The 15,162-nt window shown below is 40.9% G+C and overlaps 1 protein-coding gene across 1 annotated transcript in view; it reads left to right on the forward strand.

The window, feature by feature from the left end:
- The window catches only part of pih1d1 (PIH1 domain containing 1), a 15,916-nt gene extending 7,108 nt beyond the window's left edge, over window positions 1-8,808 (forward strand). Inside the window, exons 5-11 of the mRNA XM_005749967.1 lie at window positions 1,119-1,180; window positions 1,336-1,417; window positions 2,666-2,762; window positions 2,972-2,998; window positions 3,078-3,165; window positions 3,808-3,951; window positions 8,697-8,808. Coding sequence (XP_005750024.1) covers window positions 1,119-1,180; window positions 1,336-1,417; window positions 2,666-2,762; window positions 2,972-2,998; window positions 3,078-3,165; window positions 3,808-3,951; window positions 8,697-8,732 — 536 coding nt within the window. The 3' untranslated portion in view covers window positions 8,733-8,808. The remainder of the gene's footprint in view (window positions 1-1,118; window positions 1,181-1,335; window positions 1,418-2,665; window positions 2,763-2,971; window positions 2,999-3,077; window positions 3,166-3,807; window positions 3,952-8,696) is intronic.
- Window positions 8,809-15,162: the final 6,354 nt, after the last annotated feature.

Here is a 15,162-nt window from a genome sequence, read left to right on the forward strand (position 1 = left end):
CAGTTCTTACAAGTTCATAGAAATTTCTGTTCAATTAGAACCAAGTATTTGAGTTGATGATTGTAATTTTTATACAATGTTGTAATTTGTGTTTCAACAATTTTTTGATTAATGTTTTGTTTCCTTTACAATATTATACTTTAATGTATATATTGTAACGGAAACAAAACAGGAAACAAAACATCAATCAAAAATTGCTCTTTTTTATTCGGGCTACGTAAATTTATTTTGGGCTACCAAAAACTGAAGAGTCCCTGCCCAAAGGGCTACCAGGGATTTAGAAATTTTGCGAGCCCTGCTGAAAGTTTTTCACCCTGCACACATTAGGTTCAGTAACATGTTGTGACAAGAGTTTGAAAAGGTTGAGAGCTGGTTTATTTGCCACCCAGTATGTTAAAGACAAAACACCAGGTTGCTGCTTCTTATCTAAACAGATTTGGGTTGTTTGGAGCTGAGCTCTGAGCTCTGCATGCCTTCCTTTGCTGCGTCCATGAACTACTATGTAGTCTTCCTCTTTGCCCAGTATATCCAATAGCCCTCCTCTGCACATGTCAGTCTTGCCTCAAACTGCTTAACCTGAGCTGTTGGTCACTTCTATGTTCCAGCACGGATGGGCACATTTGCAGGATCATAAGTTACATTTTAGCCCACTGCCTGGATTTATTAAAATTGTCTTTATTTGGGGAGTTCCTGACTGAGGCTTCCTTTGTTAAAATCACCAAGAACAATAACTAAGAAGTCTGCGATTCTTTGGCAAGTGAGCACTGAGCCTGGTGTATATACGATGGTGTATATACGATGGTGTATATACGATGGTGTATATACGATGGTGTACACACACCGACCAGAATGAATGAAGGCCAATGGTTAATTTAAAGGTTAATGAAACAGTGTTTCTGAATAACGATAACATTGTAACATTGTAACAATGTACGGTACGTGTTGTTCACCTCATCTCTCAGTTGTGTATTTTAATGTTGTGACTGACTGGTCTAAGGTCTACACAACATCAGTCTGTATTAATCGTCTTTCCTGATTCAATTTGCCGACAGGATGGAAGCGTTTCAGCTTCCTGTGTTGCGGTGAAAATATTTTTAATGTTTCTTTGTCTGTTTCAGGCTCTCAGGGTTGCACAGCTTATGACGTTGTCATTAACCAGGACTTCTTCCAGAAGTGTCAGGTGTGTTCATGTGCATGTGGTTGTTTTGCTTTTGCAATCAAAAAGGAATTTTTTATTTTATATTCCTTTGACTCCTCCTCATTGCACTGACCTTCATTAACTTTCTTAATTTATAAACTCTGCATAAAAAGTGTTGTATGATTTTTGTCTTGCAGAAGGATCCCTTATTCCAGCAGTTTGTTATCCTCGTGTCTGTAGAGGGTTTAGAAAACAAATACAATCTGGAGCTGAGTAGAGGTTAGTGTGTCTGTGTGTGTCTGTGTTAATAATTCTTGTTCTGGACGTACTCCGCGCTTGTTGTTAGGGGTGGGTTTCGATGATCGAGTTTCCAATTAAAATCGATTCTAGCTTGAATAACGCCATATTATCAGATTCATTAAAATCCTGAATTGATTTTTAAATATAAATTTATTTTGCCTGAAACGCCAGAATCTCAGGTTAAACCTCACAAAATTTCAACAACCACTAAACAGCTAAAACAGCAAACCAGAGCATGTAAGCTTATTCTGCACAAAGACGTAAACACAAAGCGCGGACCGCCGACGCATCAGAATCAGTGAGATGTCGCCTTTCTCACCTGACGACACGGACACGGTCGGGCTGAAAGCCGCCGGCGCACTGATGTTGATGTTTCGGTGGGTCCATGCTGTGTGTTTACGTCCTTTTTGCATTTGATTCTGAAGCTGCAGGTTTTATCTCTCTAAACAATATTGACTGAACCAGCAGAAAAAGAAGATCCAAACTAAACTTCACATTTCGCTTCACACAAACGTCGTCATGAATTCACTCTGACTTTTGCTGTTTTGCTTCCACCACGATAAAATCACACTTCATGCACAGCTCTTTCTCTCTCTCTCTCTCTCTCATGAACAGTTTCCCATCTAAAAATCTGTTTTCTGCATTATTCGCTTGCTTATCACCCACCAGTCTACCGTTGTTCACAGCGCTGTCGGCCGCTGTGTTTTTTACTTCTGACAAGAAAGCCTCATTTCTGCTGTTTAATCGGCTACTAAATAGATTTAAACTTTTTACAATTATGCAAAGTTGCAAAATGCTTAACTGTGTCTAATAAAACCTCTGTAACTTTGCTCTGCTTCACTTCAGCAGCATCAGGTAATGTTCACATGCTGATTCATGGTTTTCTTCTGTTTTTGATCTACTGCAGAATATTTTTAAGGTCATCTGCTATAAAATCCCAGGCCAGGAAAATCTCCTTCACGTTTTTTTGTGTTTTATGCTCAGTTACTTTGACACAAAGGCCTCTGCTGTGATGCTCACACCTTTGATAAAGTCTCACAAGTGTCAGCTTTTTTTTTATAGATATAAAAATATGGAAATGTACTGATGCATGATAAGAATTATAATATTTCTGACTGTTCAAGGCAAAATTTCCACGATTGGAATCGAATCAGGACCTTGTGAATCGAATCGATTCTAGAAATCAGTTACGACACCCAGCCCTACTTGTTGTGTGTGTTTTTGCAGAGTGGAAGGTCCTGAAAAACAGAAAGTTTTTGGGTTCTGTCAGTGAGCAGAATATCCGCACAAAGAGCAGGCCGGTCATTGAAGAGCTGCAGCCTCCGTATGTACCCCCGCTGTGCTCAACAGAAAACACACTGACACACATCATTGCACTCGGCTTACTCAATAAAGATGCAGGCCAATTTGCATCACTGCTGTAGTTTATCATTTGCAGGAATTGCGGTTTCAGCTTTCAGGACTCACAGGAATCTGTTTCTGTACAATTTGCAACACATGTTTAAATTTCTTTGGCTTTCTTTCATCCCGCAGGGAGAAGTCACCCGCAACCACTAAGAGGTGAACCTTTGTTCATTGTCCTGTTTGTCTCATTTTCCACGAAAAGCAACGTGATCTGAAATGTCAACCCTTTCCTCAGTTTGCGCAGACCAGACTTCACGATGATTGTTGATCCTCCTGCTGGTGAACCAGAGTATCTGATTGCAGAGATAAAGCTTCCCGGAGTGGTGAGATATTAAACAAACACACATAATTAACCACACATTTATTTCAGTCCTCTCTGCCTACCTGTTTCTTTCAGGGTAGACGTCATCCTCAAATACAGGCTGGTTTATTTTAGCTTTACTTTGCTGTTGGGGAAAATAAGATGAGATTAAAAATGTTTTGAAGGTCATTTTTTGTTGTTGCTGTCACAGAGCTGAGGTGTCTTAGCAAGGCACTGGTGTGTGTATATATCTAAGTGTTAGGGTTTGCGTTTACCTTGAGCTTTAGCCCAGCCTAGAGAAAACATAGAGGAGGAGCAGTACGTCTGTCCAAAACACACTGATATATTTGTCTTTGAATATATCAGAAACAAGAAACAACCTGAGTGGTTAACTTACACTTCAGTGTGGAAACCACTCTCCATTTAACAAAGTCCAGCATAAAGTTAAAAATATGCCTATCTTGTTGTTTAAATATTTACACCAAGCTTACAATAGTCACATGTACCTGATGGCCTCCACAAACAGCTGGAGAGGTCTGTGCCAGTTGGCTAAAATTAAAAAGTTGCTTTCTTAGTTATTCTTGCTCAAAACCATCTTAAAAGTAGAGATCGACAGCTCTGCTCTTAAACACGATGATATGATATGTTGATGTCTCCTGCACAGGGGTCGTCTCGCTCTCTGGTTCTGGATGTGGGGGAGGATCGACTGGTGTTAACGGCTCGGCCCTCGCTCTTCCATCTTGACATCTTCCACCCCTTCCTGGTTGACCAGGAGAACAGCGTGGCACAGTACAACAGCAGCACACAGGTACAGAAAATATCCACCCTGTTCTTGGACCCTGTCACATACAGGATTGTGTTCGATGCCCGCTGTTGTTTTTGGGATTTATACACGAGCTTCTTACCAAGCAGTGCCACCAGCAACAGCAAGCTTGCTGAGGTCAGCATCACTTTAAGTGTTTAACTGCGGCGTAGGACTAAATGTAAATGTAAAATAAATGTAAAAAAATGTAAATGTAAAAACTAAATGTGCTCTGAGGTCATTCTGTAAAACCTTTTAACCCATCATGCACATCCTTTCACTCTGGAGAGAAAACAGAGCAGTTGAAGAAAATTCAAACGGGCACAAGAAGAACGTGCAAGCTTCAGACTACAAGCTGTGCCATGTCATGTCGACTGCAGTAACACCAGTTTAAATATTAATGTGCTATAGAAATGTTATACAGCAATATCATTGCTATTGCAACACATTCCTTAGTGCAAGAGCAGTGTGTCAGCCTCAGAAACTTGAGACAAAAACACACTGTGTGGGCCTTATTCCAGGAAGCTGGTTGGTTAGTTTGTTTAACCTTCACATTAGGGAAACTCTGGTTTTCTGTTCTGGAAAGAGAGTAAACTCATCTTACCGGGGTAAGAGAGTGAGCAGGTTCAGTTCAAGAGCAAGTTGATCTGTAAAAATTTATGTTTTTACAGTCACTGAAGTCCCAGTCAGATGTTAATTTGTAACTTTGTGTCCTTAACACGAGTACTTTAATAGTTGTTCAGTCCTTGAACTATAAGAAGACAGCACAGATTTAATATCGTCTCAGAAAAAGATCTCTGCTCTGCATCTTTGTAACTCTGAGACTCTGTGGACAGTGATGATGTCCACAGTAGGGCTGCCACAAATAGTCTAGACTATTAAAATCGTTGACGACTAATTTAATAGTCGACGCGTCGTTTGAAGCTTTGCAAGGACTGAAACAGAAGATGGCAGCACTGCATGTACAAGGATGCCAGCTGCCGTTAAGCCCAAAGAAGAAGAAGCTGTGTCCGGTATTGTAGTTGTGTCCAAATTTAGGGGCCGCATCCTTCGGAGGTCGCATTTGTAGGCCGATTACTTTACAGTGTCGCGATGAAGGGTGTCCAAATTCGAAGACTCCTCCAAATGCGGCCTTCATTTCCCTGGATTTGAAGGATTGGTCGGGTGTATCCTTTGTGGCCCAACCTATCCCAGAATTCATAGCGCGGCCAACAATGGTAGCAGCTATTTATTTTCATATTACTCTGATTACTCTTTCTCGGTCACAAAATAAACTTTTAAGATATTTTCAGGTGAGAATGTAGCTGTGTAAACTCCAAATATCTGCTCAGTTTATCAAGACACCACATATTTGCAAAAGCGCTCCGACGTTTTCGGACACGTCTGTTACCCACCAGCTCGTAGCTAGCCGGGGTTCGAGGCTCATGAGAACTGGCGAGAACAACGAACTCCCTGCACATCCTTTTCGCTACTCAGGTTAAACATGATATATAAGTCACTTTGATAACTTAAAAATGTTATTGTTTGGCTTTTTTCAGTATTTTATTAGTTACTGAGTAAATCGGTTTGGCTGAGATTAAAGTTATAGTTTTTACACAGCTGAATAAACATCAAGCAGACAAATGATTAAACAGAAGTGTGAGATGGTAGCGCTAGTCCACAGAGACTGTCAGTTTCCCCTTTATAATATGCTACACACTGATCAGTGATCAATCGTTAGATGTATAAGTGATCACACTGATGGGAAAATATGGCGTTGTTTTAGTGCCTCTATTCTGAGCACACGTAAAAAAAATGTTGTGTGTTGAGGAGAAAATGATTTTGAGCGAACAAATTAATTTCTGCATGTAAGAAATGTATTTCAGTGTTTGCTAGTATCCACACACTCACAATAGCAGCCCCTCTCGCTCAGTTGTTGGCATTTGCTCTCAGTGTGTCGTTCGCGCTCACAACATTTCTGCTTCATGTGCGCTCAACTCTTTCTGTACACCGTTATAAGTGTGTCACAAAACCAACCAATCACAGACTTGGATGCAAAAAAATCTAACTGGCTGTTTTGGTCTCCAATCAACTTGCTAGCTACTGTAGCCAAACCCAGGCAAATATCCCAGAATGCATTTCTTCCAAACCTCAAATGAGGCAGCGGCGGAGGAACGCAGAGTGGCGGAGTTTAAAATATTACTCTTTCTGGATCACAAAATAAACTTTTAACATACAAAAGTATTTTGCCCCCTTGAACTTTCCCACATTTTGTCACATTACAGCCACAAACACGAAACCGTTTTATTGGAATTCCACGTGAAAGACCAACACAAAGTGGTGCACACGAGAGAAGTGGAACAAAAATCAAACATGATTCCAAACATTTTTTACAAATAAATAACTGCAAAGTGGGGTGTGCGTAATTATTCAGCCCCTGAGTCGATACTTTGTAGAACCAGCTTTTGCTGCAGTTCCAGCTGCCAGTCTTTTAGGGTCTGTCTCTACCAGCTTTGCACATCTACAGACTGAAATCTTTGCCCATTCTTCTTTGCAAAACAGATCCAGCTCAGTCAGATTAGATGGACAGCGTTTGTGAACAGCAGTTTTCAGATCTTGCCACAGATTCTGGATTGGATTTAGATCTGGACTTTGACTGGATCGTTCTAACACATGGATATGTTTTGTTTTAAACCATCCCATTGTTGCCCTGGCTTTATGTTCAGGGTCGTTGTCCTGCTGGAAGCTGAACCTCCACCCCAGTCTCAAGTCTTTTGCAGACTCCAGGAGGTTTTCTTCCAAGACTGCCCTGTATTTGGCTCCATCCATCTTCCCATCAACTCTGACCAGCTTCCCTGTCCCTGCTGAAGAGAAGCCCCCCCAGAGCATGATGCTGCCACCACCATATCTGACAGTGGGGATGGTTCAGAGTGATGTGCAGTGTTTTGCATTTTGGCCAAAAAGTTCCATGTTGGTCTCATCTGACCAGAGCACCTTCTTCCACATGTTTGCTGTGTCCCCACATGGCTTGTGGCAAACTGCAAACAGGACTTCTTATGGTTTTCTGTTAACAATGGCTTTCTTCTTGCCGCTCTTCCATAAAGGCCAACTTTGTGCAGTGCACGACTAATAGTTGTCCTGTGGACAGATTCCCCCACCTGAGCTGTAGATCTCTGCAGCTCGTCCAGAGTCACCATGGGCCTCTTGGCTGCATTTCTGATCAGCGCTCTCCTTGTTCGGCCTGTGAGTTTAGGTTTACAGTTGTGCCATACTCCTTCCATTTCTGAATGATGGCTTGAACAGTGCTCCGTGGGATGTTCAAGGCTTGGGAAATCTTTTTGTAGCCTCAGCCTGCTTTAAATTTATCAATAACTTTATCCCTGACCTGTCTGCTGTGTTCTTTGGACTTCATGGTGTTGTTGCTCCCAATATTCTCTTAGACAACCTCTGAGGCCGTCACAGAGCAGCTGTATTTGTACTGACATTAGATTACACACAGGTGCACTCTGTTTAGTCATTAGCACTCATCAGGCAACGTCTATGTGCAACTGACTGCACTCAGACCAAAGGGGCTGAATAATTACGCACACCCCACTTTGCAGTTATTTATTTGTAAAACATGCTTGGAATCGTATGATTTTCGTTCCACTTCTCACGTGTGCACCACTTTGTGTTGGTCTTTCACCTGGAATTCCAATAAAACTGATTCATGTTTGTGGCTGTAATGTGACAAAATGTGGGAAAGTTCAAACTTCTGCAAGCCACTGTATTTTCAGGCGAGAATGTTTCTGTGTAAACTTCAAATATCTGCTCGATTTATCAAGACGTCACATATTTGCATAAGTGCTCTAACGTTTTCCGAGATGCCTCTTACCCACCAGCTGACCGCACAGCTGGACTGGCCATCGGGCACACCCGGTGGGCCGATGGTGATTTTTTCTTTTTATGTTTATTTGTTGTTTTTGTAACGGTATAAACAATGAAAGGTGGTGGATTAGCCAATTGGTCATGATCAACTCTGGGCTGGACCAAGTACAATACATCTGTATTGAGGTGAAGTGTTAAAACATTCTTCTACATGCAGCTGCCCTGCATTTTTTCAGCTAAACGTGAAACGACTACAGAGCTCTGGGTATCACAGAAACTCAGAAAAGCATCCCTGCTGTGGCTGTTAGAGAGCCAACATCTATCAGTGAAGGCTGACATTAGATCAGATTAGAAAACTGTGGAGCATTAAAGCAAGGTTTCCTGTGAATGTCATTAATCATTTTTATCTAATAATTCAGAAATAATGAAACGAGGTTGATAAATATCATGGTCAGCCCTCCATTTACCTGTTGCCATGGTGAATCCTGATCTCAAAGCTGCATTGCTGGATGCTTTCTTTCCCTACTGATGTAGGAGTACTCAGGATAAACACTCGGATGTTTTGGAGTTTTCTGCTCGAGAACACGCGAGTTGATCCGTTTGTTGGACATGCTTTCTGGAATAAGAGGAGGAGATGCTAGCAGGTGGTGATGTACGACCCAAATCTGCAAGTGCCAAATGATGAACAGTCAAAATAAATCTGAAATAAGTATAAAAATGAGTGAATTAGCAGACTGCACAACGTGAGATGACGAGTAACAGTTCAGAATTCAAATGACGCAGCAGCCACAGGAACCACACCAGCAAAGAACAGCTTAACGTTGCACAAACATACACACACACAACTCAGTCAAATTCAGTCTTTTAACCTGCTGTACGATGTGTTTCTGTTTTCTTTCCCCCAGATCCTCACAGTCACCATGCCCGTAGTGTCTTCATGAAACTGCAGAAGTCTTGTTCAGTTTGTGGTGTTTCTTTAAAAAATAATACTGCAGCAATAAAAGTGTTATTCATAAAGTCGTTTAGTGTTGTTTTTCCATTAATCCTCAGTTATCACAAGGATAATCTGGAGGGCCTGAAGTCTGTAAAACCTGTTTGAAAGTTTTCTCAGGCTATTGCCCCACAGTTCATGTTTATTTTTCTTTTCTAAAGCAGATGTTTCAGCAGTTGTTAGACCTGTCAGATTGAGTGCTTTGACATTTTGAAATATTCACACACCATGTAGTAATTACAGGTAAGTTTCAGGTGTCGATGACATATGTTATAACAGGGAAATCGCTCGAAGGTGGAAAAGAAAATATTAATAACACTTCACATTTTGCTAATCCTGTCGCAAAGCCTCTAATCTCTGTGAAACTCCTGCTTAATGAGCACCTGTTGAGTGAAGCGAGGCAATGCCTCTTCACATTATTCTGGAAAACCAAATGTTTTTAGAAAAAGGACAAGAAACAAACATAGCAGCAAAAGGACTGCCATATATCATAAACACATAAAACGCTCATAATAATTCATTATCTTGTTGGAGAAGATTTCTGACTGTAGAGAAGCCTGGAGTTACTTTAAAGTTACTTTAACCAACAACAGCCAGTGCAGTAAATACCAACCATGGTCCCTCAGGGCAGTGAAGATGATGAAAGAGCAAGAAGTGATTTTGCAACTTTGACTGACTGCCAGATTTCCTCTGTGCAACCATTCCTAGACAAGGGCAGAAATGTTACCACGGACAATTTCTTCACATCGCTTTCACTTGCGCAAAAACTTCTTAGACGGAAAACCACCATCCTCGGCACAGCCAACAAGAGTCGCCGGGAAATGCGATGTGTTCACTGCTACAGACACACATGTGGTAAATGCAGACTACAGATAGCATGGCAGTGCCAGGATTGTGAGTGATTGCTGAAAATGTTGAAATGTACTCACTCACTTTTTACTATTATTTGTAAATATGTGTACAAATGGTTGGTTTTTTCTACTGTTTTTATCAATAAATCTCAGCAACAAAGGACATACACCCATGTGTGTTGATTTCTCCCTAAGATGGCAAACTGAAACACTCCAAGTTGGTGACTTTTGGAGATTTATTTCCCTGGATGATTGAGAATGCATCAAGATGAAACACAAAAGGAAGTTCACAGCTTTTAGCAGCCCCCCCCCCTCCAGACAAACAAAGAGGCAGTTGGCAGTTAGAATTCTCAGGTAACAACCTAATTTACATATAAATTGATGACTAGCCAATTTAGCTTCCACTTGGCTGAAGCTAAAGCCTAGCTAAAAGCCTACCAGCCATTTGGCTGGAAGGCGGGTTTTAAAAGGTAGAAAAGCCAAATGGCTGCTCTCTGGGACTCTAGGTGTTTTAATACAGTGAGTGTGAGATACATTAGAGTGTGTGGTTCCAGTGTGGTTCGATTTACCTGTCTGAACTGGTTTCCAGGCTTGGCTCCATTTGCTGCCAGCTGCTGGTTCTTTGTGTCTGGTGGGAAATTAATAGATATGTTTTCAAAAATTGGCAAGATTTCAGTTTTATCTGTGAAGCAATCTTGATGTTGGATAGGTGAAGATTCTGTAACTGAAAGCTCAGAGGTAATCAGCTTGGAGTAAAAACATGGTGTTGTCAGATCTGTTTGCGACGATTAATGAAATTAGCCGCAAGTATCTGTGAAAGCGCTGGAGGATCCTTTACGACAGGAAGCTCTCAACATGACTGACAAATCACAGATCTTGGAAAAATGAGTGTTTTTTCTTTTTAAAGGCATAGCATGATCTGCTGATATGTTCTCAGGCTGCACAGGCTGTTACACCCTCGGCTCATCAATGAATGTTATTACCCAAGCATCAAACAGGCCGCCTGGAATTATTTTGCAATTTTGGCTGTAAAATTACACAATACTTCTGATCTTTCAGAAACAATTTGGAATTTCCCAAACATTCATCTCTCAATCAGGAATTGTCCCGCACACATTTCCTCACCCATTCTGATCTGCTCGACGGCACCCTCCCCTGTGTTCGTATCACTCTTATAACTCAGCAGTTTCAGAATCAGCTCCTTCAACACAAACATTCACGTCTGTGTCCACACAAGCCGTTTAAAACAAGTAGGTCTCTGTAGTTTGTTTGTTTGTTGATTTGATTCGACTGCACTTCTTTTAAAGCAGTTTATCAGCCCACAGTCGCCTTCAAATGAAAGAAAAAAACTAAATAGTAAAACTTGTGTTTTTACATCTTTTTCTGCTGATACCAGTTAATGACCATTAATACTACAAAGTAAATAAATGAAAGATGAACAAATCACATTTTTCTAGTATTTTACAAACAAATTTCTTACAATTTAAGCACAAACAGTCATGCAAGCAGACAGAAGGGGAGTTCACTTCTCATCATCAAAGTGAACTGTATGTTGTAAATTGAGTTTTATATTCCCGCTGTCCTGGGACTATCCATCCATCCATTTTCTTTCACTTAATGACTTCAATGCCACAAGGCGAGAAGCAGAATAGTGTTGATATAATGTTTCCTTACCATGCATGTGTATGCGTCACCAGAACAGGTGGCTTTGCTTGTTCATGTGTTCATTATTTGAATTGTTTCTTTTATTGATTTTAGTCACCGTGAATGATCAAAAGCTGTCTCGGGTCTTGGGGAGGAAGCCGTAACATTAAAAACAGTTTTGATTTAGTTATTATTTCCAGTTTACTCCAGGATGGGGCTGGATATCTGGTGTCCTACACTACCCATGTGATCCAAGTCTTCAAAGAATGAACTCTTATCCAAGAATCTCAAAATAACCTTTGAATATCAGTTGTGTGTTCACAGCAGATCACCAGACTGTTCCATACATTTTCCTAATACTCGCCGAACTGTCCCAGGTAGCACAACAATCACCATTATTGCTTGTTTTAGCTTTAGCGCTGAAGGTCTGATAAAGATCATCAATTTATGTGCACAGAACTGATGACCTTTAGCTTTTGAATCTGATTGACTACATTTTATTAGACTGTGTAATTGTCCTAGAAGACTTTAGCGTGAAGCAGTAATTGGCCTCTATAGAGGTTTCACAGATAGTCCAGCCACTCGAGGATGGCATTGCCAGAAGGTTTACTGTTTCCCAGCATGCTCTTAAGAGCATGGAGGAGATTCTAGGAGACAGGAAGTTACCCTGCGAGATCTGGACAGGGACGGAGAAGATCCATAACCCATCAGCAGGACTGTTACCTGCTCCTCTATGCAAGACAGAACAAGATGAGCCATGCCAGAGCTACAAAATGACCCTCAGTTGGCCACTGGTGTGAATCAGGAACAGACTTCATGAGTTTAGCCTGAGGTCCTCTAGTGGGTCCTGTGCTCACTACCATGGAGCATGATTGGCATTTGCCATAGAATACCAGAATTGACACGTTCACCACTGGCACCCTGTGCTTTTGTCATTAGGTTGTCTTTTGAGTTTCCTCATAGGTTACATTTAAGTCCTGGAGTTTTCTCTTTTTTAAGCCTCGCCTTTATTCCCTGAGTCCTGGTGTTAGTCTTAGGGTGTATTCCAATAGCCAAGAGAAGTGACCTGGAAGTATCTGCGTGGCCACCACAATAAGAGCTGTTCTAATTTTCCAAAAACAAAGGAAAGACTCTTGAGTGCTTCCTTTATTGCACAGGAAACACTGGAACCATCTTTTAAGAAAGAATAGGAGAGACTGTCATGCCATAATTCATCGCGGCGAACTATTCGACGAACAGTCAACATCATAAACAAAGTGGTGGAGATCATATAAATGTTAGCTGTAGCTGGATTTTCCATTTTATTATAAGCTGAACTGATCAAAGTGTGTTTAAGGTTCTGTAAAATCAAAAAGAAAAGTTTGTTGAAATTAATTTTTACTGTCCTTTTCAAATTTTCAGCTGGAAGCTTAGGGAAAGGGGAGCAAAGGAGTTGCACCGGATAACAAGAAAATATTCTGGTTTAGATGCTATGGGGCAGATTTAGTAAGAGGAGGACTCACAGAAACCTCTTCTATCAGGGCTGTGTAGTGTACTCACTTGATTGCTTTTGTTTGTTTATATATATACAGTCCTCTGAAACAAACAACACACTTTTGTTTGTCTCAGAGGACTGAGACTCAGATTCAGACTGAGACTCACGCTTATGCTTCAAGCAAAGAGAGGAGGCTGAAGGAGAATCAGTATGTTTTTGATATTATGGAAAACTTCTGATAGAAATGAATGGACGCTGCACTCTCCTGGCACAGCAAAGTGTTCCAGGGACTGCAGTGCAGGATTATCCAGATGAGAGCAGCAGCTGACCTGTGCACTCAAGAGATGAGCGTTTACTGTCAACGCACGAGCTGTTCCTGTGCCACGTGGGATGTACCGATGAGAGAGGGGTACTCCAACATCAATATTCTAATGCCACTGTCATTACGTCAGGTTGACATTTCATAAATAAGCTTAAATCATCTTCTAACTAATGCTGGGCTTACACTGTGCGATTTTTGGCCCATTTTGAGCCGATTTCTAAATGTTAAATATTAAATCTAAATATTATATTTAAATCTAAATGTTAAATGTTAAACCTAAATGTTTAGGCTAATATGCAAATGTATTGTACGGATCAACGGAAATACCAAAATAAAAGCTTCCCGAAAACCTCCGGTGCAAAATTGTGTCTGTTCTCCTCCTCACTTCTCCCCGCCATGTGCTGCTTCACTTCTTGCCTACGAACATGTCCAGCGATTTTGCTGGACATGTGCTGCAGCGATTGTGAAGTGAAGACTGCAGCTGCTAAGAGTGCACTACTGCTAAACCTTTGGATGGCCGACAAAACGGATCTTCCGATGTTTTCAGCTAAATCGCCGGACGTGCTTTCTCATGGTCCGTGCCGGGTTATGGCTGAATTCCAGTGAAATGACGGCCCGCAAATAATAGACGTTCCAGCCATGTGTGCCAGCCCTAAACCTAACCTTATCCCTAACTATAACCTTATTCGTAACCTTTACTAGCAGTTAAATGACGTAAAATAGTGTTTTCCAAATCGATTTTTAGAAAATGAACGAACATGTGTAGATTGAGTCCAAACGGTTTTTCCGTTGCCGTAATTTAGGAACGTGTTGGGTACCAGAAAGCATAAAATGTTGACAATTTGTCACCTAGCGACAAATTGGGAGTGAGAACGTGTCTGACCACTACCGGCACACTTTTGCACCGGAGGTTTTCGGAAAGCTTTTATTTTGGTATTTCCGCTGATCCGTGCAATAAATTTGCATGTTAGCCTAAACATTTAGATTTAACATTTAGATTTAGATTTAAATATTATATTTAGATTTAACATTTAACATTTAGATTTAACATTTAAAATTCTGTTTTAAATATGAAAAGTTACAAATATTTTACTAAATGTTGTAAAAAATTACTTGTTTTGAGCTAAATGTGGAAAAATGTTGCCGTTAATTTCAGCATGTTTCACTTTACAAACGGCGCCCCATAGTGCAGCGTGTGATCTGGACACAAGCGATGGAGGTACAACTTGTAGAACTTTGGAAAGCTCATCCGAGTCTTTTCGATGTGGCATCACAAAATTATTACGACCACAACAACCGTGAAAATAGTTGGATCTATACATTGCTGCTCAATCACAGCTGCCTGATCATGTTTTTCATTAGCAATTTAGCAAAGTTGATGGTGGTGGTGTGTCTGTGTGAGTGAAAGACAGAGAGGGAGAGCGACAGATTATCTGTTATAACCTTCATTTTATGGACGCACAGTGTGAGCACTCAGCTCGCATCAGAGCATCGGGCGGTATAGTGTGAGACCTGCACCGTGACCTATGAACTTCTAAACCCTGCGAGTCAATCGTGCAGTTTGAGCAGGAGCTGAATCGCGCAACTGAAAAAATCGCACAGTGTAAGCCCAGCATAAGCAATACTTCTGAAAGGATGAGCACATCCATGCCTGTCAAAACTATTTATCACCCCCCCTCGCTGTGATGTACATAGACATGTAGTTCTTTCTGAATCCATAAACATCACAGAAACAAATTTACTGTGTAATTCACTATAGCAAATAGAATCAAGCATGATTTCTGTGCTATTTTAAGAGTAAATTCATTAATTAGTTGTTGATTAAATAATGCATCAAGTGCATAAATTTGTAATACATTTTGATTATTTATATATACAATATAGCAATAATATCTCTGTGGCTTGGTTAGTGGATGTCACTACCACTACCTCACACTGCACTGAGTTGAAGAACTGTCCTGAGCAGTGTGCAGGTTTATGAAGGTTTGTACTGCCACTGTGGCATCTGGAGCAGCACGCATACTGCTGTTCCAGAAGTCACATTTTTCCTGGCTGTTGTATCCCCATTCCCAGAAAAGCTACTCAATGT

This window comes from Pundamilia nyererei, unplaced genomic scaffold (genome assembly GCF_000239375.1).
Source record: "Pundamilia nyererei isolate P.nyererei 1_Seehausen unplaced genomic scaffold, PunNye1.0 scaffold00259, whole genome shotgun sequence".
Classification (NCBI taxonomy): Eukaryota; Metazoa; Chordata; class Actinopteri; order Cichliformes; family Cichlidae; genus Pundamilia; species Pundamilia nyererei.